This window comes from Hemicordylus capensis, chromosome 1 (assembly GCF_027244095.1).
Source record: "Hemicordylus capensis ecotype Gifberg chromosome 1, rHemCap1.1.pri, whole genome shotgun sequence".
Classification (NCBI taxonomy): Eukaryota; Metazoa; Chordata; class Lepidosauria; order Squamata; family Cordylidae; genus Hemicordylus; species Hemicordylus capensis.
Window position 1 is genome coordinate 189,626,161 of NC_069657.1, and position 27,190 is coordinate 189,653,350.

Consider the following 27,190-nt stretch of genomic DNA (forward strand, 5'->3'; position numbering starts at 1 on the left):
ACTTCCGCTTTTTCTGCGACGAGCCAGGAAGAAGAGGTGGAAGGCGGCCGTTGCTGACGGTGAGACCTGCTTAAGAAGAAGGGACTCCGGGGGCACGCTTGAATTCAGCCAAGCTTCGAAGCCAGACAATCGCTCTCCCTAACGGTTCCTCTTCTTCACGGCGACATGACGTACCCGGGGTTCGGAGCGGTGAGTAGAAGGGAGTGATTGGAGGGGAAGCCTGCCTGTCTCGCTCCCTCCCTCCTTCCGTCTTGTGGTCCGCTTGCCAGTCTCTGATTTGCTGGTCTGTTTCTCTTTCTCTCTCCTTCTCCCGCCCTCCCTCCCTCCGCTGGCCCTTTTAGGGGTCTGTGCGGGGTGGGCCGGAGCGAGAGGGCACAGTCTGTCCGGCCCAGCCTTCCCCCCCCCGTCACACTTGCTCTCCCCCGGTTGCTTCCATATCTCCTTTCACACTACATTCAAATGTGCTGCCAGGAACAGAAATTGGTTTCCTTCCAAGCTCTCTGTGGAGGATCTCTCGGGTGTATTCCAAAATGGTGCCTTAAACGAGCGCACAAGCACAGCCGCTCAGCCAGAGGGAGCTGGACGATTTCGTGCTGCTTCTTGTCTAGGCTCGGAAGCATCCCCGGCGGCTGGTTCTTGTGGCTGACTGGGGGAGAGGGGCCTGCTTAACTTCTGGGTGTCGAGGTAGTAATTTTTTATTTTTTTTTAAAAAAATTGAACTGTGTCTAGAAACTGCTTCTTGCAATGGGAAAGTTCATAAAATGAAATGTGCTCTCTGCTTGCTGCTCTGGATAACGCAGTGGACAGTCATTCTGCCCATGTTAAACATACATGGCCTTTACTACTGCTCAGAAGCCTTTTCTGCAAACCCTAGAGAGGGCTGTGTTTCAGCCCTGTAACAGACATAAGCACAGCCCTGCTGGAGCAGGCCCAAGGCCTATCTAGCCCAGCATCCTGTTTCACACAGTGGCCCACCAGGTGTCTCTGAGAAACCCAAAGAAAGGTAAGAGCTGAGGCCATGCCCTCTCTCCTGCAACTGGCATTTAGAGGCGTCCTGTAGCCCTCCAACGAGTAGCTACTGATAGACCTCTTGTCCATGAAGTTATCCAAACTCTTCTTAAAGCCATCCATGTTGTTGGCTGTCACCACATCTTGTGGCAAAGAATTCCACAAGTTGATTATGCATTGTGGGGAAAAGTAATTCTGTTAGTTGGTCCTAAACTTCCTGGCAAATCATTTTCATGGGATGACCCTTGGTTCTAGTTTTATGTGAGAGGGAGAAGAATTTCTCTCTATCCACTTTCTCCACACCATGCATGATTTTATAGACCTCTGTCATGTCTCCCTGCAGTTGTGTTTTTCTAAACTAAAAAGCCCCAGGTGTTGTAGCCTTGCCTCATAAGGAAGGTGCTCTAGGCCCCTGATCATCTTGGTTGCCCTCTTCTGCACGTTTTCTAGTTCTACAATGCCCTTCTTAAGATATGGTGACCAGAACACAGTACTCCAAGTGTGGCTGCACCATAGTTTTGTATAAAGGCATTATAATATTAGCAGTTTTATTTTCAGTCCCCTTCCTAATGATCCCTAGCATGGAATTGGCCTTTTTCACAGCTGCCGCACATTGAGTCAACACTTCCAACAAGCTGTCCACCACGACCCCAAAATCCTTCTGGTCAGCAGTGTTCCCTCTAAGGCAGGCCTGCTCAACCTAGCACCCCCACCCCCCAGTTGTTTTTGAACTACAGCTTCCATAATCCCCAGCTACAGTGGCCAATAGCCAGGGATTATGGGAGCTGTAGGCCAACATCTGCAGGAAGGCTGAAGTTGAGCAGCCCTGCTCTTGCACACGCTCACATTTTTTGATATCTGCTCAGTTCATTTTAGATCCCGCTCAGGTTGAATCAGGAAGGTCCCACTCTGAATGTATGTGCACACACACTGCCTTGATACTGCCGCCCAGAACAAATCTTAATTCCACACACAGATGAGAAAAGAGAATATTGCTGGTCAGTCACCAACTGTTCAGATCCCATCAGCAATTACGTGAAGGGTTTTTCATCCCAATGTGCATCACTTGACAACATTGAACTGCATTTGCCATTTTGTCACCCACGCACCCAGTTTGGAGAGATCCTTTTGGAGCTCCTCACAATCTGTTTTGGATTTCACTGCCCTAAATAGTTTGGTATCATCTGCAAATTGGGCCACCTTGCTACTTATCCCAACTCTTGGACCATTTATGAATAAATTAAAAAGGACTGGTCTGAGTACAGATCCCTGAGGGACCCCACTTCTTACTTCCCTCCATTGTGAAAACTCTCCATTTATACCTACCCTCTGTTTCCTGTGCTTCAACCAGTGAGCAATCCACACATGTAGTTGTCCCCTTATCCCATGACTGCTAAGGTTTCCCCCCCCCCCACCCAAGTGTCTTTGATGAGGAACTTTGTCAAAAGCAGACTTTCAACCCCATGACAATAAAATGCAGCCAATAAAGTGTACCTCTCCGGTGGTTTGGGAGTAGAGGTTTGCCAAGGATGCGTCCATGTGAGTCTTCTATACATGTAGGAACACAGGAAGCCACCTTATATCCAGCCATATCTTTGGGCCATCTAGCTCAGTACTATCTGCACTGACTGACAGTGACTCTCCAAGTTTCAGGCAGGAGTTTCTCCCAATCCTACCCGGAGATGTCAGGTTGTGAACCAGGGACCTTCCCCATGCAAGCACGCAGGTGCTCTTCCCCTGAGCTGTGGCCCCATTCCCTTAGGGTGTTCTGTCTCCTTACAGTGCCCACATGTACTCTTCCATCCAAATGCTAACCAAGGTGAGCAACAAACAATTCATGCTTGCTGCCTCAAGACTAGCTCTCCTCCCCAAACAATGCTTTTCTGCTGTCTAGCTAAAGTGAAGCATCCCGGTCTCTGTACACATCTAGGACATGTCCATGTGTCAAATAAAATGTCACTGCCTGTGACTTATTCAGGAAGAACGCCATTGTAACAGTGTCCTGTATTGCCAACTATGAAATTATGGGTTAAGTTCACTCACTTAGCTGGTTTGAACAATATTTTGTCCACTGGCTGTAGCATTCATAAGGATGTGTATATTCACGCACAGTCATCTCCTCCTGCTGGGGTGCCTTTTCCTAATCCATTGGAGGATTGTTTGAGTGAACTCTACACATTCTACAAGTACTAGTTTAAGTATTTGTACTTAAATACAAATTTGGTTTGGACAGTCTGGGAAAGGCACCTCAGTGTACTGGAAGGGACCAGTGCACTCTGTGTTTGGATGAGCTGCTGAGCTGTTGTTTAACAAACCAGAGTTCTCTCAGTGAGTATAAAAGGTGAAAAGGGTTAGAAGCTGCTTTGTCTGAACTGGTCCAATGAAGCAACTTCAAATTAGGGGTGAACCATCTTCCTTCAGATATCAATCTGGCCAAACTCCCACATGTACATTGCAGTTTGATCCCAATAGTGTGTTCTGGTACTACTTTCATTGGGCCATGAAAGCTTGTATGGCAAATTAATGTCAAGAACAAGATATGGCATCTCCTATGGCTTGGCTTGCCATTTATAAATTTTCTTGGTTAATTGCCTTCCAGTGTTCAACCTGGTACAATGAAGGGAAATTAATATGCCCCCACAACCTGTTTAAATAGGTCAAATAACATGCTAAATTTGATCACAATTGGTTTAGGGCATCAGAAAAATTTGTATCTTGCAGGGAGGGATTAATCCAAATCAGAGGGAAACCTGTATGGGAAAACTTTCCAGAAAACTGCTGGCTCTCTTTATTATTTTTCTCTAGAATAGACCATGGAATGACCCTGTGTCACATTGCAGGGCCATTTCCTGGTGCATTGTGGAGAAGAAAAAAATGGCAGCCTGCATGAGGCGGCTGTCAGGAATGCAATTTGCATTTCAGATGCTACTGAAATTTCTGCTATTGACAGACACACAGTATCTCAACACCAGTTGCCCCTACATAACTAGTTGCCATCAACACCAGTTGCCTCTACATAAATTCTAGGTTACCAGTGGCAATCAGGTGAGTGGCTAAATGCAAAACGGATTTGTGAACAGCCATATAAAGCTGTTCAGTTTTCTAAAAGTTCTCTCCTACATCATGTTCAAACCCACCCACCCACACTTTCACCCAGGAGCAAGAGAAGGTTTTAGATCTGGATGGGAGGACAGCAGCCACATGTTTGTGAGAAACAATCAAGAGGATTGATCCAAATAGTAGTATTCTTCCTTCTTAATTTTGCTGTTGTTTTTAAGCACCTTAGTTTTTCAGTGGTGATCAACTTTTCCTCAAATGTCTTACCTTTAAATCCACGCTATGGACATTGATGGCAGACTGGACAGAATTGTGCAAAAAACCAAACCCAGCCCCCAAAGGCTGATCTTTCAAGACTCTGGAACTTTACAGGACCTAAGCTACTAGCACAGCCCAGACTCCCAAGGCTTGGGAGCAATGCAGTCCTTTACCTTGTCTGAAAAAGCTCCAGGAAGCTTCTGGAAACAAGCAAAACTTGGTGTATATTGAGGCTATTCTCACGATTGCCCGAAAGTGGGCTAAGGGAGCCTAGCCTGCTTTGGGGCAATCGTGTGCTGCAGTAGGAGCCGTGTGGCTCCTGGCAGCTAGCCTCCATAAATACCCCTCCCCTTAGACGAGGTTAACGGAGCAAGCAAGTTAACCTCATCTTTTTGCTCGTGTGTTGCCTGGGGTGTGTGGTGACACACAAGTAGACCCCCGACTGGGAGGCTGAATGCAGCCTCCCGGGCTCGGGGGGGGGGGTCTCTCCAGAATGCCACGTGGGGCATTCTGGAACTTCCAGGGGCCACGCGGCCCCCAATCCCCGCAGCCCACACTGGCTCTGTGATGGAGCTGGCAGTTGTGTGCGCAGCTGATCCAGCTGCCCAGGGCTGCCTTTGGATCGTCTGCGGGGAGAGTGGGTGAAGCCTGCTCTCACTGCAAACCCCCTTACAGCTCTTCACATTAATGGTGTGAAGAGCCTCTGAGTCATGCTGTCTGTTACACCATTCATCATAATCTATCATTAACAACAACAAAATCACTTCTAAACTACTGTGAATTAGCTCATTGTCTTTATTAGATTTCCTCCTAGCCTTTGTAATTGTACTTGGATGGGGGAAGGATTCCGGAGTAGGGGGTGTTGTATGAAAGAAATGCTGCCAAAGTTACAGCTTATTGAGTTGGAGGGCCTCTTCAAGCATGGTTGGACAACTTTGGCAGCATCACTATTTGTGGAAGTGGCAGACAAATATCAGGTTCGGGGGTGGATGGGTGTCAGGGGCGGAGAGGAGAACTAATACTGCACAGAAGTAAATCTCTCAGTATTATATGGGGCTGGCTGTTACAAGTGGTTCAGGGTTAAGGGTTACTGGTAAATGGCCATTCTGGTTTCAATTTGAGCTAGAGAGTGAGGCTCTCTAGCAGGTGAGCCCAGTGGTTTAGAAGCGGGTAACCCACTGAATCGCCCCTGCCCTTAAACTGGGTTTGCGGAGCGAGCGTTCCGCAAACCTGGTTTTTAAAATCGTTTGTTGCCACGGTGCAGCTCCATGCCATGGCAACTCATGAGTAGACCCCTGACCGGGAGGCTCAGAAGCAGCCTCCCAGCTCAGGGGTCTCTCCAGCATGCCTTGCATGCATGCTCAGGGCATGCTGGAACTTCCGGGGGCCGCACGGCCTCCAAACTCCCAAGCCCCTGCCAGCTCTGTGACGGAGCTGGCAGTTGTGTGGGCAGCTGCTGCAGCCACCCAGGGAGGGTTTCCTGATCATCTGCGGGCTTAGCCCACTCTCCCCGCAAACCCAATTTGGCTCTTCTCACTGGATCTTGAGAAGAGCCTCAGTAGCTTCTGCTACTACAGCAGATGTAGTAGAACTGGCTAGCTTTGTCCCTGTTGATGCTTATCACCAATATCACCAGTCCTGCTGGCATTCCTTTGGTCCTGTTTTCTTCTTGGGATATTGTTTAGCAGAGCTGTCCCCTTTTGTGTCACCAGAATTCTATACATATGTGGTGTCCTTGCAGGCACAGGTCGTGTGAATACTACTGTTTCATTGGCCTAGAAACAAGTGTCCAAGAAGACTTGCTCTTGGAATTTCTCTTAGGCTTGAACTGCTAACTTATTTTATTTTGTCAGAGAAGATGTGGTGATAGTAGACTAGGACTCCCTCCCCCGCTCTTGGGCATGTAAGACACTGCTGCAAAGAAAATAAGCTTTTTTCCTGAGCTGGTAAATATAGTAAAATATGTTTGTTCTTTTCACAAAAGTATGGAGCTTACCGTGGCCAGATGCCAATGCAAATGGCAGTGGGCCAACCAGTTCCAGGAGGAGTACAAAGTGTGGCCCACGGTGGATCTCCTGGATATTCTGTATATTCTGGTGCCTATGCTGCCGCCGCCGCTGCTGATCCCTTGTGGACGTTCTTCACTGCTATTGCTGGGCAGGTAAGTCTTAAGCTACTGTCTTATCTTTGAAATATAACTGCTTGTTTTCTTGAGTGTAGGGTTGGGAATCTGTCGTGGATTTGTTTGCTAACATGCTGTATGTTGAAAGTAATTGAATTTTAGGCACCATCTATCTGTATAGATCTGTTAGTTTGCTGCTAAAAATTGCAAATTTATGTAAATCTTCAGGTTATATTGTGTGTCTAATGGGGTTTGGATGGCATGGCTCAAACTGACCAAAGTATGTGGTAACCTGTTTCAAGAAGACATAGGCATGCACACTGATCTATTATCTCACAGTATTCAAAAACATTTTAGAGACTTATTCACTGACAAATCCGCAACTTTAATATTGCCTACCTCTTGAAATAATAGTGGTGTTTCCACTTCTTTCATTTTTTGTATCTGTTCTTAAAAGCAGACCTTAATCTGAACAACTAAACTGTTCTTGGCTAAACGGTGTTCTGGAAATGTCAGAAATTTTGTTCTAGAAGTGCAGATGTAAATACAGGCAGGCAGTGGACAACCATCTTTGCAAAATAGCACTGTAAAATGATACTTTGAATTTATTATATATATTTAAATAAATTCAAACATTCTCAAACTTGAGTCTCCTAGGAATGATGGGAGTTGTAGTCCAACAATATCTGGGGACCCAAGGATGAAACATCCTGTATTAAAACATTCCCTTCAAGAGTACTGGTGGTGTAAACGGGCTTTTAGACTTGATATTATAGTTCCTTGACTGCAAATTCCTGTCCAGATAGTCTTATTTGAAGGATTCTGGGGAGAGTGTTTAACTTGGAATAGTGTACGTTTTGTCAAGGCTAAGAGGATTATATAGAATAAGCATGGTTATTAGTGAATTAATGCTTGCATGAGGGCATGCCAAGTGACTTTTAAAGCTTATTTTTTAGTCTACATCGTGCTTCTGGGTTGGAAGAGTCATAAATATATTGCACATGGCTAGGTATTTTATAGAGTAGCACTGACAATCTGTATGTCTCTGTGATCTGGGCAAAAGAACTGGTTAAAAGGTTATAGTAAAGATTCATCAAAGGGCATATGCATGGCCCCACAGGTCATTGGTCTCTAGAGCGTTCTGGGACTTGTGATGCCAATATGCATTCTCCCAAGAGTGTTGGATCTGCAAAGGCAATATTCATGAAGAACTCCAGTTTCAGGTGAGTAGCTTTCCTTTAGACTTTTGCTCTCCTTAGTATCTTAATTTCTACAGCCTTGCAAACAGAGATGAGCCTTGATATTTTTAAAGACATTCACATATCTAACACTACATATTTGCATTCCAGTAAGCATGCCTTATGAAAGGCATTACTCTCAATCAGATGTCTTCTCCATGCTAGAGATGCCTTTTAAGATTTTTAGTGGTGGAATTCAGCAAGGTTCAAAGACCCACTCTTAGATGTGTCCAGTGTTAAATTGCAAAGAGTAGTATACAGTATTTTAAGAACTTTCTTTTAAAATACTTCACAATAACTGCAGAAGTATTATCTATGCAGGACATAGTTTTCCTTTTTGTGGAGTGAGGAAGGATAAAGGTATCTGATACATAGGCCTAATGATTGTGAGTTCTGTTGCATGTGTACAGGTAGACCCAGCAAGCTGACCTTAAAGATGAGGAATAACTGCATGGTATTCTTTGCTTACAAAAGTGGGTTCAGGTGGAAGTAATTGATCTCTACATAAAGTAGCCACCATATATTTAAATGTGCATTTTTTAGTGAATTATCTAAAGCAAACTAATGTGACCAATTACACATGGTCTTGGAGTCAGACATTCATCTTTCCACACATCACTTAATCTATCTTTAAAGGAGGCAGAACACTTAAAGCAAAAACATCTGTCCAATTCCCAGTTATCTAAGGGATTTTTCTTTATATTGATTTTGAGTTAACTTCAGGGGATATCCTAAGAGCATGTGCACAAGGATGGATCCACACCTGCAAATTACTTTTGTTTGGTATTTTATTGCATAGTAGTATGAAGAACAAAAAGTCCTGGCCATCTGTGAACTCTGTGTGCTTTCTGATCATTCATACAGCATATTTGACAAAGGAATATTATTAGTTAGTTTTTTGTATCTCTAGCACCCGCAGTAGATGTTTTCATCTTTGTTGGTGATCGTGGCATTGAGACTAGCATCTATATCCTGCTTCTGAAATTGCCAGCTTGTGACTGGCTGCAGCATTAACACATTTAAATCGGGGTCATAGAGTTACTGAAGTTTTAAATGAAACTAAGAAGCTATTCACGTGTGTACCAAAAACCAAGCTAAGGAAGCCAATCTGGCTTTCAGTGTGCATGTGTACTGCCAGGAGCCGTGTGGCTCGCAGCAGCAAGCCTGTGTAGAGAGCCCACTGCTTAGTCTGGGTTTTAGGCGTGAGGTCACCCAAAAAGTGGGCTAAATGCTCGTGTGTCAGTGCTGTGTAGCTACACACACTTGCATGGTGCATTATGGAAGCTTCAGTGGCTTCCTGGCCCCCAAACCTCCCTGAAACTAGCAGAAGCCAGAAATAGTCTGTGCGGCTGATTCCGCTGCCCAGCAACATGAATGGGATTGTCTGAGCAGGAGGTAAGCTTTTTGCAACATCCTCACCTCATCCAAGCCCATTCTCCAGTCATGACAATGGGCTCTAAATGTTGTAGATATGCAGAGAGATGGGGATCCAAACTTCTTCGCACAGCCCACAATATATCTGCAATGTTCCTCCTTAAGCATCCATGAACTGAAGCCAGAACTGTGACTGCTATCAAAATGAGCATGCCTGACCTCTGACCGTGCTCAGCAGAAGCAGATCTAAACAGTGCAAAGCTAAGAGAAGGTTTTTGCTTTCTTTTTAATCTTCAGTACACAGATGTTCAGTACAAAAGAAAAAGTAATTATTTAAGTTGACAAAGGAGAGAGAGAACATCCTCTGGGAAGGTGGTAGGGCTGTTTTCAGCCAAAATGATAGAATCTGATCTGATGCAAGCAGTTATCAAATTGTGCATCAGATAATTGTACGAGTCGAGAAGTTTGATGCATCGTTATCGGGTCAATGCAGCATCCCATAAAAAATGGGAAATAACCGGAATACTTTACTCTAAATCAGAACTGGATAAAGCTTTCCAGTATGGTAGATCTCTTTTAGAATTGAAGGTGGGCTATCCTTAAGGCTTAATACATCCCCGTTTCATGCAGAAATGGCAGGGTTTTAGAGAAGCAGGAAAAACTTCCCACTCCTTTCAAGCTTTTGCTTTAAGTATATATACTTGGGTAAGATCAACAATATTCAGTTGCAGCCACATTAGCAAGCAGTACCCTTCCACTAACAGAAGAGTGGAGTTCTGGCTCGAACACCTTATAATATACATCTACATCCGCTGCCCTCCAGGCACTTGGTTGGAAGGGAAATGAACCAACTGCAGCTTGCTTGGAGCAGCTGCAGGTCTAAGCCATTGAAGCAGAGATGTCAATCACATCATTGCTCCCCCTCACCTTCCATGTATGGCACTTTGCCAGATCTGGTGACAGGTAAGCTTTGTGACAGGATAACAGAAGAAAGCATGTAAACAGCCATCTGATTATTGAATGGAATCTTACATAGCCCAATATGATATGGAAAATATTATATTGGAAGGTGACAATATTAACAATTTTATTTTTTAATGCAATTTTGCATTAAAAACAGTACAGTGCAAAATGCTGTTGATAGTGGCTTAATTGACTCCAGTTATTCCAATTTAATGCACAGCCCTAGAAGCTGGTGTACTCCTGTATCTCCCCCCCACACACAAAAAAAGGTATAGGGAGGTCATCCTCAGTGTCAGGTTATCAGCCTCTGCATGCTCATCTGAGAAAGGGCCAATCAGAAACAAGGACAGACCAGCTTGATGGCTCTCAGTTCCCAGTTCTGGTCCTGTCTTGCTCAGAGAGACAGCATTGGGATGGCACTTATGGCTAGGTGGTGGTGAAAGGGGTGGCCTATTTTTTGTGCATCTGCTGCATAGTTGGTCACCCAGGAGCAACTGCTGCTTGTACCAGCAAATTATTCTAACAGTGCTGATCTTGCTAAAAAATCAGACTAGGTTAGGGGAAGGAAAAAAGTATTCGCATTCCCTTCTAGTAAAGGTGGAAAACCACCAGGGAGATGTTTCAGAGCAGCAGTACTTGCCTTATTGTGGTAGGAGCTGTTTTGAAAAAGCTTTAAGAACTCTGCAGGTGAGATGGGGTGTATCTCCTCCTCGAGAAACATGAGGAATGGCCAAGCAGTGGTCCCTCTAATTTTTTTTTTTCCATCTCTGTGCAGAATGAGTTTTGTTCTGGGTGGCAGTACCAAGGCAGTGCGCGTGCACCTGCATTCAGAATGGGGCCTTTTTAATTCAACCTGAGCAGGATCTAAAACTAACTGAGTAGACATCCAAAAACTTGTGAACATGCGCACGCATTAGAGGGAACAGTGTGGCCATGGGTAAGCCATGCATTTGAAGATTAGAGACACCAACAGAATTGTGGATGATAATTGTTTCAAACTTTTTTTAAAGTGGCTGCTTTCTAGCTTTCTTGTCTTTTCTGTAATAGTTGTTTATGTATCACAATAGTTCTCGGTTCTCAGGGGAAGTTCCCTAAATGACATAAAGCATATTGGGGTGTTTCACAGCATTGCTTACACTTAGTAGTAAAGCTAGGATTTAATAAAGAAGAGCAAGGGTGGGAATGAATATTGATGTAGTGAGAGTTGCTCATTAGACATTGAGGAACTGCTGAGTCTATAGGAATCGAATAGTCTTTGTGGAAGAAGGGCATTTTGAGAAAATAAATGACTTGGCTAATAGTAAGGTGATGTTTCTGCTATAGGGCACAGAATCTAAGAATGCAAATGGAAGTGTGTGTAACTGCTACCTCCACTGAAGAAAAAGGGAAAGCCTTTTAGGAGCCCCGTGTACACAAAGCTTCTGGATTGGGCTACTCATCCATAAGAAATACATTGCAGCTAAATTTATAGCTTGGGTATTCTGCGTTTTGGTTTCGGGCGTCATCCCTCTGTTGTAGACAAAGTTTGTCTACAAAGGAGGGGCTACCATCTCTTGCATTTACTCCAAGCTTTAGAGCCGTGGTTCTCAAACTTAGTCTTCAGGAACTGCTCCCATGTAGACATCTGCTGAAAAAACTTGTATGCCATGGAACCCCTGTGGAGTGGATTCTGGGGCAGAGCACATGTTCAGTTTCCAGACTGCTGATCAGGTCTGTTTGTCTCTGCATAACCTGTGTGCTATAGAACATACTTGCCATTGCCCCGCGGCGGCACAGTCTGGAGAAAGATTGGTAGAGTGATGAGCAAGGCTTTCTGGGAAGGTTGCTCTTCATTGCTGAGCTTACTGGAGCTTCTGAGGAATCCCGAGATTTCCCAAAACACAGTCTGAGAACCACTGCTTTAGAGTAACTGTGTATATAAGGAATAAAACACAATATATGACAAAAGTGGTGGGGGGATTACTTGCTTTGATTTTTTTTTTCTGCATAGGATCTTAAACATTTGTTGACTTCCATATCTTAATTCTCAAGTTTAATATTTTAGTAAATTTAGTTTTTTATAGGAGGAATAAACATTCACTCCTGAAGTACCAGTCAAATAAGCACAATCTGTCATCTGCCATGTAGCAAGACCAGTGGGGTGATGGAAGCGTGGGCCTTGACACTCAAAAGAACTGATCAGGTAGAAACTCACAGACACTGGGTATTGCTTTTGGAGGGGAGGGTAAAAACAGGAAAATGTAGACATTTCTGAGTGTTTTTGCATTATGGTCAGTCAATGAGACTCGGAAATGTATTCCTCATCAAAATTTCAATTATCCTTTTCCTTGTTCTCTGTGAGCTTACCCAATGAAAAATTCTTTTTCTTTGTGGGTGAATGCCATAAGTATCTTCGCAGTGTAGTCCTAGTGGATGCTTTTCTCTAATGCATGGCCATATTGATCTGTAGCCTCCTGGAGATGCCCGACAGAGCTGTACACACTACACCTTTTCAGTATTAAAATGTGGCTACTTAACACTCAAGTTCATGTTTTTTCTCCTGCAAATGGTGACTTGCATGATGCCAGTTTCTTTTGATCTAGCCAGGAGGAAGATGAGCCCACTCAGGTTGGAATAAGTTTTGAATCTGCCTCTGGGAAATGTCTTAAAATGCCCAGTGTTGTATTTGTAGCATTAGAACAATAGGATTTGCATGAGGTGCAAATCAGGAAAAGTTGGGTTTTTAATTCTTCCCCATTCATACTTTCATTGGAGAAGCTCGCAAACAAAACTTGTTTATTTTGCTATAAAACAACCTGGTGGGGTGGTGGGAGGTAGGATAAATAATATACAGTAACATTTAAGTTGCATGTGGGTCTTTCCATATTGAAACAAGATTCTGTGTCAGGTGTGACATCCTGGCTGAACAATGCATTGATGTGCCATGGTAGTTCAAAATGCTACTCTTTGCTGTTTGGTTGTATCCTAACTCTCCAAAGAGTTTAGCTTTTTAGCAGCACTTTCTGCTTGCAGAAAGAGACTTACACTTGTGCAAGGGGTCTTTCCATGAGTGGAAAAGGTCCTTTATAAATGCAAGTCTTCTGCAAGCAAAAGGAGCAGCATAAAAAAAAAAAAACTGCACTATGCAGAAGACTAGGATAGACACCATTGTGAGCAAATCTTTCAATGAGAGGAATTTTTAGTTTAGTTTCAGGTTTTAGAACTGCTTGAAGAGACACCTTGCAGTCTTTTATTATGCAGGATGTTTGATATATCTTTAATGTGTTTGTTGTTCTGCAACCATATATGGATATTGGATAACTTTTTGGTCTTGATTCACTAGTTTGCATGCAGCTGACTTTGAGCTAATCTGAAAAAAATTGGACAGTTTGTAGAGTGTGCTTGCAGGATTGATGCAAAAGCGGGGAAAGTTCTTGAGTTCTCTTTGAAGTGGTATCTCATAATTTACAAAGCTGCACATGAAACATGTGGTTGTTTTTTTTTAAAAAAATCAATATCTGTGGAAAACTTCAAGCAACTTCATGTGAAAGAATCTGCTGTTGCCAGGTATCACTGCAGTGACAATCTCATTTGTAAATGTTGAAAAGATTTGTTAAAAGTTGTTTGATGTAAGTAAAGCTTAATTAGCGTGGCAGACTTCTTGAGGCATTCTTCTGAAGTATTTTAGTTCTCGAAAAATTCAGGTAGAACAGTTGGTTGGTCACATATGATTCATGCATGTTTGATTTTTGTATAACTAGACTGTTCAGTGTCCTTCAACAAAAATACATGTATTCATTTTGCAGGATGGTGAAATGGATGCTGAGGAGCTGCAAAGATCTCTAACACAGTCGGGAATCAGTGGAAATTATTCTCGTAAGAACTATTGCTACTGAACACATTAAATTTCACCATCAGATAGAGTATTAAAAGAATTCTCTCTTCTCATTACTTTATGACCCTATCCTTCTAATCTCCCAAATCTGTAGCATGATACTAACATTCCGCTGCTGCTCCACTGTTTCCCCCCCCAAATCCGTATGTGTGACTATTTAGAGGGTCTTAAGCCTCTATCATTTTGATATGTCTGGGACCCAAAGAGCTACTTGGGTGCATCCAGTGGGAATTTAGCCCCCCCCCCCCCCCCCCCATGGCAGATTTCTATGCCATATAACAAACTACATATTAATGTTGCCTCTATTTCAAAAGTGATTTGACACGAGCTGGGTGTGCTGCTGTTCACAAAACACAAACTGCCCTTTTGCAGTTAGTTGTATCCTTGCCCATATTTGCTCTATCCCAGAACCGAGTGGCTTCATAGTCTCATACTTGGGCTGTTTTTGCTTGGTGCTCCCCAGTAAGTGTGTGAATAGTTCTGCTTCTTGATGGCATCATATGCAGAGACATGTTTGTAAAAATACATGAGGGACTGCACTTCACATGTCTGCCTCATGGCTGGAAAGCAGCATCCAAAGAAGCCCCAAAGTGAACATACAAAGCTACCTCTTGGTGGGATGATTTGCATGTTGTTGGCAAAATCTCCTGCTTCTGAAACCTTGCAAGGATATAACATTTGAAATACTAAAGTGTGGATCTCGGATGTAAACAAAATGCCTTTACTGAAACAAATTCTGGAGCATACAGTTCTAACTGCAGGTAAGATCCACGTTCTCTTTATTTGGCAAGGATCTTATGTGCCAGCAAATCGTACATTTTTAGTAGGGATTGTAGATGCAACATATAAATTGACGCTAAGTAATGTGTGATCAAGGCCCTCTCTGCACAGTCTATTATGTGACCAAGATGGCACTGATACAACATCCATTTTTGACATATTCTAACCAGAGTTCCTTCTCTCAAAAGCATGATTGAAAATTAACTGGATACTTCATGGCACTTAGAATTTGCACTCTAAGCTAACTGCAGGCCTAGGGAAGCATTATAGGTCTCATTCAAATATCTATTTTCTGTGTGACCAGGATCTACTTTAGAATGATCTGGGCCCCCAGAAAAGGTGTGGCTAAAATGTAAATACTATTGTAAATCTCATGAAGTTAGATGCCTAATGATAGTACTAAAAGTTTCTCCAAATGCTTAATGTCTAAAATGAGCTATTCTCGGGCTCAAGCCTTGCCTGAAACAGCCCACCTGAGCTGAAAGTGGAAACTTGTGGGCAATGGAGGGCCCCACTGCACATGCTTGGTGGTACTGAGCTCAGTTACATTCCATGTACTACCACTAAGCCATGTTGTTAGAAACAATTTCTGCAGTAGGCTTCCTTCCTGCTTAAACTTAGTTTCCCTCCCTGTAGCTGTAGCCACATGGCTTCACATTTGGGATGATTGTGTCTCATAGTAAAATGTGCATGTAATGTTCCTGCAACGTGTGCAGTGCAAGCAGTGTCCAACCTATAAGTGCAAGGGATGTTGTACTTTTACCCCCAACATAGTTCATAACCTGCACCTCCACAGTTTAGCAAGGTTGCCCAGAGAGTTGCACGTTCATGTATATTCTTATGCCTCCCTTCTGCCCTCTCCCTTGCCTCTTACTTGCACTCAGATATTGCTAGAGCTTTTCATGTTCCAGATATCTTGGAGTACAAATCATCATGGCATTTATTTCTGCTTGTTCAAATGCCTAATAAGGATTTAAAACATGCTTTCCAGCATACTAGGAATTGTGTGCTGAGCCTCTACATATGATGCATATCTTATGGTTTGTAGTTGCTAATTTGATCTCAGTTTATACTTCATCTCCTAAGCATGTGTTGAATGCTACTTTGGTCTTTCAAATTGTGGCACTTTGTCTGGTGTAAACTTCATATTATCCTTTGTTCTGACCTGTGCAAACTTAAGCAGGTTGTATGGTTTCTTGGTCTTACACAACTTTTCCTGAAGTTCAATATGCATTTTCATCATAGCTATCTGTTCTTGACAAATTAGCCATTACATGCACTTGAACTGCTAGTTTTAAAAAACTTCATTATGCAGCAAATGAGGACATTGAACAATGGTGGTTAGAGCTGAAATCAATATAGTTGGCCTAGAATTGATGCATCTTTTTCTTGTAATTTCAGCATTCAGCTTGGAGACCTGCAGAATCATGATATCAATGTTGGATGTATCCTTGAAGAAAATCTAGATGGAGCTGTAAGCCTAATTTTGCACAAACTAGTTAGACTCTGTTTGAAGATAAATAGAACCAGGACTTAAGGACCAGAAGCAGTTTCTCAAAGCAAGTTTAGAAATACATCTAGATCCGTTCTTTGCAATGGCAAGGCTAGGGACAAATGCCCCGGTGGTAGAGGGGAGAGGTAAGGGATCTGATAAGGTCTGGACCAGAATGAAACTAAGGCTGTTTGCTTGGGAATAAGTGGCACTGAATACAGTGGACCTCGCCTCTAAGTGCGTAGAGTCTGGCTGTAAAACAGTGAGGTCATTCACACAATCAAAAACTCTACCTGGGTTTGGGGACTGTGTGTGCTCCCAATTGTTGGTTGTGTGGAAGCAAGGTAGGAGGAAAAGCAAGGCAGGTTTTCCTCCTACCTTGCTTCCACACAATCATTTCTACCCAGGTTTTCCTCCTACCTTGCTTCCAAGGCATGCCCTATCTTCTGCTGTTACTCCCCTGCTACTGGTACTCAGAGGCATTCTGCCTTTGAGGCTGGAGCTGGCCTATAGTCCTCCGACTAGTAGCCATTGATAGACCTCTCCTCCATGAAGTTATCCAAACCCGTCTTAAAGCCATCCAGGTTGTTGGCTGTCACCACATCTTGTGGCAGAGAATTACACAAGTTGATTATGCGTTGAGTGAAAAAGTACTTCTGTTTGTTGGTCCTAGACTTCCCAGCAATCAATTTCATGGGATGACCCCTGGTTCTAGTGTTATGGGAGAGGGAGAAGAATTTCTCTCTATCCACTTTCTCCACACCATGTGTGATTTTATAGACCTCTATCATGTCTCCCCACAGTTGCCTTTTTTCTAAACTAAAAAGCCCCAGGTGTTGGAGCCTTGCCTCATAAGAAAGGTGCTCTAGGCCCCAGATCATCTTGGTTGCCTTCCTCTGCACCTTTTCCAGTTCTACAATGTCCTTTTTTTATATGTGGTGACCAGAATTGTACGCAGTACTCCAAGTGTGGCTGCACCATAGTTTTGTATAAGGGCATTCTAATATTAGCCATTTTATTCTCAATCCCCTTCCTAATGATCCCTAGTATAGAAATGGCCTTTTTCACAGCTGCCGCACATTGAGTCAACACTTTCAGTGAGCTGCCCACCACAACCCCAAGATCTCTCTCCTGGACTGTCACCGACAGCTCAGATCCTTCCTGTATACCTGAAGTTGGGGTTTTTCATCCCAGTGAGCATCACGTTACATTTGCCAACATTGAACTTGGAGCCTTCTGCAGGCAAATGTCTTCCCAAAATGGCCCCATCCCCTAAGGGGAATATCTTAGTGTTCACATGTAGTCTCCCCATTCAGATGCAAACCTGGGTGTCCCCTGCTTAGCAAAGGGGACAATTCATGCTTGTTAACAGAAAACCAGCTCTCCTCCCATAGTTAAGTGGCTGGATGAGACTTGATTACATCAGAGTTCTTTGTTGCATTAGCTCATTCATAAAAGTGTGTGCTGTTTAATACCAAGGACAGGTTATTGTGTTTGTGTTGCAGCTGAACACATGCAAATGCATTACATTGTCAGATCATTGGTCCACTTCTCCTGGCGTTGTATACTCTGATTGGCAGTGGTTCTCCAGGATCTTGGGAAAGGATTTTTCTTGATACCTAAGATCCTTTAAAAACAGCAACAACAACCCAGACTGAAGTGATTGAGCCTTGGAATTTGCACATGCATAGCATGTAGTCTTTCACTAGTTGGGGGACATGCCAGCTTCAGGTGGTTGCTAGTGAGTAAAGATTGTGTGCCAAGGGACTGAATATAACCAACATATCTCACTCTACTACTTCAGGTTTCTCGAATTGGTAGGAAGGCAGATAAATCATTCTTCCAGCAACTTTAGTGATTCACCTGGAAAGCATAATACGTTGAGAATGAAGTCAGTTTGGTGTGCCGCTTTAGAACAAACTGGTCTCTCAAAGTTTCCCACTCTTACCTAGCTTCTTTTACAGCCTACTGTCGAACCTTTTGAATGGCAAAATGATTCTTTCTAGTAGGTTAAAGTATTAATGAACAGAACAAGACATTGAACAATCGAGAAGTGACCTTTAATTTGGAACTGCTACTTAAATATTGTAAGCAACATTTTGAAATAGAACTTTGGGCATAAATGTTAAGAGCAGAAATACAAGACAAGCAGATGCATGTGTAGCTGTTGTCTAACTTTCTGCAAGATGGTGTTCTTCTTAACTAAACAACTTTAGAGAGAGAATACTGGGAAAATGGGATTCAATGAATTCAAGGAACTTTGGGGAGCGCTCAGTGCTTGGAAGCAGAATTTCATGATGATAGATCAAGACCGAAGTGGAACTGTGGAACTTCATGAACTGACTCAAGTCATTGTAGCTATGGGTAAGATATGTTACTTTCAGATCTGTGCAAGTCTGGTATCTGCATGATGGTGTAGCTTTGCTGAAACCTGGCAACATTTTTATCAAGTAACTCATTCCTGCTCCTTAAACTTTCTTGAACATAGAGTATGTGTTCTGGGAAGTGTACTTAAAATGATATATTTAGGAGAGAATGCAGTATTAAACTTGAAGTTTGGTAATCTGTTCTGCAGCCTGTGGATAGAACACTGCTGTGCAACAGATTTGAAGCTAAATAACAAAACAGGTAGTCCTGCAGGACAAGTGTTACAAGCAGGGAATTGAAACCAAGCCCAAAAATTAGTTGGGCAAGCACTCGGATTTCAATTGCATGATTTTATGTTAAGTTTTCCTGTTCTTATATGTGTGGTGTTTTTAAAAATGTTTTTAAATTCTAAAAATAATTTGAAAAAAATGCATGTCTCAAGTTAAATAGTTATCGTATTTAACCCTTTTTAGGGTTAAAAACCTTGTTAGGTTTGAAGGCAAAATGCTAAGCTGTCCATGTGTTTGCTGTCGTGCAGAGTAAAAGTTGCTTTTCATTTAGAGCATCTTCATGTGAAATAACAATTTGTCAAAACTGTGTCATGGTTGCTGAAAATCTTTATCAACTAGCTATGCCACACAGAAATAATGCAAGATCTGGCTGGTTAGGGGTGCCACTGAAGCAAATGCCCAGTGGCAGGCAGAATGACTGATTAATAGAATATCTGCCTGATCGAATAAGTTCTGAGTAATTCACTCCTAAATATGCATAAAGATCTTGTTTCAGGCCAGAACTAGATGACAGCTGCAGATCAGGGACCTGTCTCCAAAACAGTTGCAATATTTAAGATATTGCTCCTATTAGAGGAATAATGCATGGGATATGGGAAGTTCTTGGGTTGCAAGTTAAATTATTAGGAAGGTTAATCCCTCCCCTCCCACTCTTGTACCTCTGCTGGGTTGCCAGACCTGGGTCTCCTGCTGAATGTGTCATTTGTGTTTTAGGGTGGCAGATCTAGGCACTTGTCTGGGATATGTTTTGAGAAGGGAAAATATGGCCATACCTCTTGAACAGTGATAATCTAGCTCCTTCCACGATTTCCTTAACTTATGCTGTAGGGATGTTAAAATGGAAAGCGGGGAGAGGGGGATATAACGGCTAGCAGTACAATATACCAGGGTCTCTCTGATGTAATAGCCCAAAGTGGCAGTACTGTACCCAGCAGGGAAGGATGCACTCCACTCGCTCAACTGGTGCCTTATCCCAAGCGCCATGGTTTCCCCTTTGAATTATTCTCTTTAACTATCTCTAAATGCATTGTGACTGCAAGAAATGGTTTACAAGAAATATTAAATAGCCAAAACACTGTCCTAAGTCTTCTCTGAAGTTCAGTTTACATTGTGTGTGTGTGTGTGTTTTTTTTTCTGCCTTGTCTAGGTTATCGGCTAAGCCCACAGACATTAATTGCAATTGTAAAACGTTACAGCAAGAATGGCAGAATTTTTTTTGATGACTATGTGGCTTGCTGTGTGAAGCTTCGAGCTCTGACTGGTAAGGTATCTTTGGTTTTTAATAAAAACGTCATACTTGATGATAGTGTGTCCTGATGCATTTGCAACTAAAATCTTATGTTCAGAGAGGTTAAATGTAGGGACTCTGTGCACAATGAGTCAAACCATGTTTATCTCTCAAAACCTGGGTCAGTGTGGAATATGTACTGAATCCTAATATAAATAATAGGGAGAAGTACTACTGGGAGACTTAATTCCCAAATTTTTAAATACAAGAACAACCTTTTGTGGCACCTTCAGTCATGACATTTTATTTATGACTAGGACTTACTCCCACATAGTCCCATTGGTTATATTAGATGCCCCCGATTTTCCCAGACTATGGAACATACAATAATGGCTTCAGAAGAGTGTAGGAGTGACCTCCCCACCCCAAGCATGGTGCCCTGTGCAACCACACAACTCACTGAGACTGAGTTGTTAAGAACAACATTTCAAACTCAACACTAATGAGGATCCAAACCTTGACATATCAGTTTGGGGTGGCTTTCCTCCTAACTGGCTTAACATATACCCCTGCTAACTTGGCAAAGAGGCACCTTTTAACGTGGTGATTCTCTTTATTTAGCAGAGGGAGAGTAACTGGCCCTGTCCACCCGCAGCACAGTACCTCCAGTGACGTTTACTGGTGTCTGTCTTATGTTTCTTTTTAGATTGTGAGCCCTTTGGGGACAAGAATCCATCTTATTTATTTTTCTGTGTAAACTGCTCTGAGCCATTTTTGGAAGGGCGGTATAGAAATTGAATGAATGAATGAACGAACGAACGAACATGGGGCTGGAACAGAAACTACCCCACAGGAAGACGTTCATGCATTTTGGGATGGTTTTCTACCCCATGTCATATTTTAATAGAAATATCCTAACTAGCGAGTGACCATACTTCTGGATATGTGTACCAAGTGCAGGTGACAATGTAAGATTAAGGACAGCTGGGAGTGCTGTGGTTTGTATGTTACACTACATTAATGCACCTGGGTTTGGAGTTTACCCCATGGCTGAGGATGAGGGTGAAACATAGTTAAATGCATGGGAAACATAGGCGCTAGCTTTTTTTCTGATATAATTTTGTTAACTTGAATAGAACTATACTCCAACATGAATTGCTCAGTTTCTGTGACAATTGTGAGGAAATAATTAGTAATTCAAATAACAAGTGTTCTTTGTGAGGAAGTAGCTTGGACGTCTTATATCCAGTTACAACCAGTGAGACTTAAGCTCATAGAAACAAGTACAGGATTATAGCTCAAGATTTTTACAATGAAATGTCCCAATGTACTCTCTCTCTCTTTTTTTTTAAAGACTTCTTCAGGAGGCGGGACAGCATGCAGCAGGGCATTGTGAATCTTGTATATGATGATGTAAGTACCAAAACAGTTTTTCAAGCTTTGTAGAAACTACTCAGACTAGAAATGAATGCCTTCACTTTTCTCCTAGTAACTTCTGCCTGACTTATGTGGCTGCATTATTTTCAGGAATGTTTCTTGTCAATCATGTAAGTCAGAGTATTCTTAGGTGACAGGAGCTGTTTTCATCTGTAGCTTTCTCCTGTTTAATATTAATGTTTCAGGTCTTGATTAGCCAATGTGGGTGCACCGTAACCCAAGATATTCAGCATATATCTAATGTGAATTGGGTCTACTGTGGTCTAATTCAATGTCTAATGTGAATTGTTATGGCCACTCTGGTTTGTACATACAGATTTTCATAGATGGATCCATTGCTTTGAGTTGTGGTTGCTCTCTAATTGACTCATTCTTGCAGACTTTTTTAATGTCTAGAAGTGGCCATTATCACAGAAGATGCTTGGTTATTAACACAGTTGATAGAGGTGCACACAGATCCATTTCAGGGAGTTCAGTTCAAATTCTAACCTAACTGCCGCTCTGCAGAGCCAGTTTGAACCAGCCGGCAGCCTGGTTAGTCAAACCGGTTCGAGGACTATGCTTGTAAAGGGGAATCTTCACTGGATTCCTCTTTACAAGCAAAGGTGTGGGAGAATCCTTTAAAAGTGTTGTAAGGGGAGGTGGCGGTGAGAGGACACATTACTGGCTTCTGTGGTAGCTGTGATCCCCTTCAGTGCTCCATCCCCAGCAGTACGGGCCAGCAGATGCCAGAATTGGGCCATTGTTGGTCCACACTGCTAGGGCTTAGAGGAGCTGCCTCCGCAGAAACTGGTAATGTGTCCTCTCTCTGCCACTCACCCGGCTATGCTTGCAACACTTTTAAAGGATTTCCCCCATCCCTCTGCTCGTAAAAGGGAATCCTCACCAGAGTCCCCTCTTCAAGCATAGCCCTTGAACCGGTCTATATCTGATTGGGACCAGTCGGTTTCAAACTCACACCGGCCACCTTTTGGGGGGGCCAGTTCAAGGTAGATGAACCCTAACAGTTAACCCTATAAGAATGTTCTGTGACAACTGTCACTTTCAGACATTCCAGAATTCCATAATAATGAGTCAATTAGGGAGAGTGGCCCACAACTCAAACAGTGCATCAATCAGAGAAAATGGATGGTAAGTAAACTTCTAGAGCCTTCTGCATGAAAAACATGTTATATACCATCAGTTAGAAAATGCCTGCAAAAGTAAAAATCACTTCTACCTCATACATTCAGTGGTAGCCACAGATGTTATGGAGTATTCTGACTCAATACTTTATATTGTATATGTATAGTCTTGATCAATGAATAGCTTATATAGTAGTGTCCAAAATCAGTTGCTTGCTAACACAGTGCTCTGAAGAAAGTGGTGTTCTCCATAACCCTAATTTTTCATTCATTGCCAAAAGAGGAGTATCTTGTCCTGATGTAACTTATTGTTCTTGCTTTTCATTAATGCATTGTGTATAGGGTTATGTACTGTTTCTCCTATTTGGGATGCACTGTGCCTATGTATATACCTAGAAAAAAGGTGGATATTTGAGGCAATTAACTTGTACAAAGTCATTGTTTAAAATATGTTCTTTAAAAACTAGTAGAGTGGGTCAAGTGTAATGGATTTTGCTGAACAGAATATTAAAATCCTTCCCTGAATAACAATTGTACTTTACTAAATTAACTTTGGTTGAACGTACCCCAAAGCAAGTAATATAAACAGCAAGCTTGTTGGATTGCTTTGGGCATAATACCAACTGCAGAGCAAAAAACAATCCTTTGGCAATATAGAAATAGAACAGCTACAAAGATGGGGTCTTACTATTGATATTTTTGTATACCCAGAAATGGAATGAATAGGTGCTGGTCAGTTCTATTCAGTACAAGTTAGGGTAAAAATGGCCAATGCTGTTGAAGTATACACTGCAATTTATAGAAAATGACAAGTCGAGGGGCCTTGAACAGTACAGGACAAGTGCCTATGAAGATTGAGGAATAAAGGAGTTCGTAGTTGTAGAAAACTGAAATCAAAGGGGAAGAGAGCTGGCTTTGTGGCAGTGAGCATGAATTGTCCCTCTTGCTAAGCTGGATGCACCTTGGTTTGCATTTGGATGGCAGACTACATGTGAGTGCTGTAAGCTATTCTCCTTAGTGGATGGAGCCATAACTCAGTGGAATACCATTTGCCTGCAGAATGTCCCAGGCTCACTCCCTGGCAGCGCCTCCAAATAGGGCTGGGAGAGACTTCTGCCTAAAACCTTAGAGAGCCACTACCACAGTACTGAGTTAGTTGGACTAGTGATTTGGCAATATGGCATAAGGCAGCGTCCTATGTTCCTAAGGCTTTCTCTTCCTCTCCATCTCCCCCTACATCTCCAGATCAGTTTGATCCCACTGTCTGGATGTCATTCTTTCATCTTTCATCTTCTAAACATTTGTAGAACATTCAAGCTGCAGTAACCATATCCTACCACTATGTGTAGCTTTGAGCCTGCAAAGATATGAGGAACATAGCTGTAAACTATCAGCAGGCAAAATACATGTCTAAGTCCATGCCCAGTTTGGCCTCTTAGCATCAGATTATTTTTATTACCAACTTCTGCCTGTCTTGCAGTGTTAGTACTGCTAGTTCAACTAATGAGAAGTCATGTTAGCCCTGCTAACTTGGCAAGAGGCACCTTTTACCATGGTGATTCTCTTTATTTAGCAGGGGTAGAGCATCTGGCCCTGTTCATCCCCAGCACAGTACCTCCAGTGACTGTTGCTGGTGTCTATCTGATGTTTCTTTTTAGATTGTGAGCCCTTTGGGGACAGGGATCCATCTTATTTATTATTTCTCCATGTAAACTGCCCTGAGCCATTTTGGGAAGGGTGGTATAGAAATCAAATTAATGAATAAATGTTGTGTGTTACCATATATTGAAAGGACTGTGTAGGATAGTGATAACTGGAAACTTTATTTTGTTTTTGTTCAAGATAATTATTATTTATTCAATTTCTATACCAAGATGACATTACTTTGCTTATTTATATAGTAATGCAAATATAGGTTGAATTGTAATGCCTTTGTCACTGTCCGTTTTGTTATCCGGGCGCATTCTGCCATATTTTCTGGTGACCAGATCTCAGATAGCACTGTGCACATGTTCTATTGAGTGAGTCACAACCTCTAAGTTTTGACCATTCTGTTAAATTTGCTTTATCCCTTTCAGTTTGTGCAGTGCACCATGGCTATTTGAGTGCCAGCTGTGGAAGGAAACTTCTGTGTATGATTTCAACTATTTTGAGAAAACTAACAGAACATGCTGTGAAATAGAGGCTGCCATCAACTCTTCCATGTTTCTGCCTGCTCAATGAATAACTTCTGTATAAATATATTTGACTTTTAGTGTGACAATAAACGAGTGTTCACATTTTACAGTAATTCTTAGAAGCGTGCCATTCTTTTATGCCTGTGGATGTTAAGACTTTTTTATATTTGGGAGTTGTGCTCTCAGAATGGATAAGAGGAAACAATATTTGAAATCATAATTATAAACAGGGTTCAGTATATCCTTAAAGTGCTCTGGCTCAGTACCTGTTGGCTTAAATTGCAATAAAGATTAGCTGGTAAGCAATGGACATTCCTAGTATCCTCAACATCAGCAGTTTCATGTGCTTCACACCTGTAAAACACGAAATGCCTGGGGGAAAACCAATTCAACAGATGTACAAACTCGAAACAAGCGTTTGGATATTTCTTCTGGACGTTCAGTACATTTAATTGAGTATAGTCTTGTCTAATGTGTTCCTAGTGAGGAGGATCATTTAATGTAAGTCAAACACATCTTTCTTAGAACTATTTTTATCCTCTTTTAAGATGCAATCCTCAGAGGAATTCATGTACCTCTGTAAGGCATCTACAGACAAACACCCCCACCCCTGCCAAGCTTAAATGTTTGAGACTCATCTAGTAGATGTTAATGTGGAAAAATTCTGTTTCTTGCCTAAAGTTTTGACTTTATCGAGTTGCGAAAATAAAAATAACTGACTTGATTTACCAAAGCCAGCTCCCTACATTACGCCTGCCTTGGTTGCTTCCAGAAAACAGAGCCATGTGGACTGCCAGGGGAGCTGTAGGTGTGCAACAACTGCTTGCATGGTTGTGACAACTTCAGCCAGACTACTTTAATAGTACCAAGACAGCTGTGCTTTTTCTGGTGACTATTCTCTGCTAATGTATAAACTAGGCTTACAGCAGCACTGCTTACTGTTCAGCCCAAATAACTCTGCCTATTTGAATAAAACGGCAAGCCCTCCTACTACTTGGCTTTCTGTTCTAGTTGCTCCCATGCTTTCTAGACTCTTGGTGGGACTTCTCAGTGTGTTTGCTTCTGCACACTGTGCCAACAAGGTATATTCAGATCTGCCAACAGCATCACTGCTGCCCCTGAAAGTGCATCGCTTGATGGCTTTGCACTTTTGCTGTACCAGGCTCCAGCACATGTACCACATGAATCTGTTCAGCTGTGCTGTATAGGGCACTTGGCAGGCTCTGGTGAAAAAGAGGACTGAACTGGATGGCCCTCTGTGTTGCAGGCTAACACCTGAAACAGCCAGTGGCTCCATATGTTGATGCAAACCTACACTCACCACTTGGTATCTTCAATGGTATGTAGGTGTAAGCCACCTGCTAAGCAAAGGATCTGTTACTTAACTGTTGGGGACAGCTCACAATTCACCCTTGCTTCAAATGTCAGCTTGCCTGACTACTGAATTAAAAACTAATTGTGCCAATGAAGTTTTTTTTTAGTCTGGAATCAGTAATGTGTGCATATAACACTTGAGTTAGCTGTATCTTTCTTCTGTGGTTTCTGCATCAACTCAAAGAACTATACTAGTTTATACTGGGCTCTTGATAAAGGGTGTTTGCATCTTTCAATCCCTGTAGCTTGTACTGGCATTTGCAAATCAAAGTCTTGAAATCACTGGCATTATTTGTATGCATATTTTGCTGTTCACAATTGTCAAGTAATTGCAAATAATTTTTGGCTATCTGCTAGGTAAAGATTTTTGTACCTTATGAAATAATGATACTATTCTAACTGTACAAATGCTCTTGTAACTATTTTCAGTGCCATCCTAAGCAATTGCGTGGAAATAAAGTTGGAGCTGGTTTCATATTCTTTCATACAAAGACTATATCAATCTAAGCCAACACAGTTCTTGAGCAATTAAGTAAATCTACAAGGTCCGCCTGATCTCTTTTGAAAATCTTGGCTTCTGGATAGAGCAACAGCATTGTTTTAGTACTATAGTGGGAATAAATTTTGAGTGCCAAAGATTCCACATTAATAAAGCAAAATCTATGCTTCAGGGGGCAGGAGAAGAGTTTCATTTTATGTAGCAAAAACTGCCAGGTCAAGAATAAGGCTGTCCTATAATCTCCCAGAACTGCTAGGTTCACACAGACATGGAGAGTCCAATTTCCCAGGTATCTCCCCCCCCCCCCCGCCCTTTGTGGGACTCCTTCCACCAGTCTTTGGAGATGAGCTCTTTTCCAGAAAGCATAGTTTATTTAGTACATTTATTTACTGCCCCATACAAAAAAGCCCCTGGGCATTCAGTGTTAACTCTTGAAGTGCATATTATAATTGTATGTACATGTTCAAGTTCACATAAGATTCTTATTCTAGCCATACAGTTCTCAAAAGATACATTTAATGTGTGATA

General features: G+C 42.3%; 1 protein-coding gene across 2 annotated transcripts; it reads left to right on the forward strand.

Moving 5' to 3' along the window:
• On the forward strand, positions 1–26,640 carry GCA (grancalcin). Of its 2 annotated transcripts, XM_053274708.1 has the most exons (8): positions 1–189; positions 6,308–6,484; positions 13,806–13,875; positions 16,076–16,119; positions 18,383–18,530; positions 19,971–20,084; positions 21,406–21,464; positions 24,691–26,640. In XM_053274708.1, exons 1-8 carry the CDS (start codon positions 166–168, stop codon positions 24,715–24,717), a joined length of 663 nt encoding a protein of 220 aa, XP_053130683.1. In that variant the 5' UTR covers positions 1–165; the 3' UTR covers positions 24,718–26,640. The 2 variants fall into 2 exon arrangements, with proteins under 2 accessions (XP_053130683.1, XP_053130691.1); XM_053274716.1 differs by lacking the exons at positions 1–189; positions 6,308–6,484 and adding an exon at positions 12,116–12,202.
• Positions 26,641–27,190: the final 550 nt, after the last annotated feature.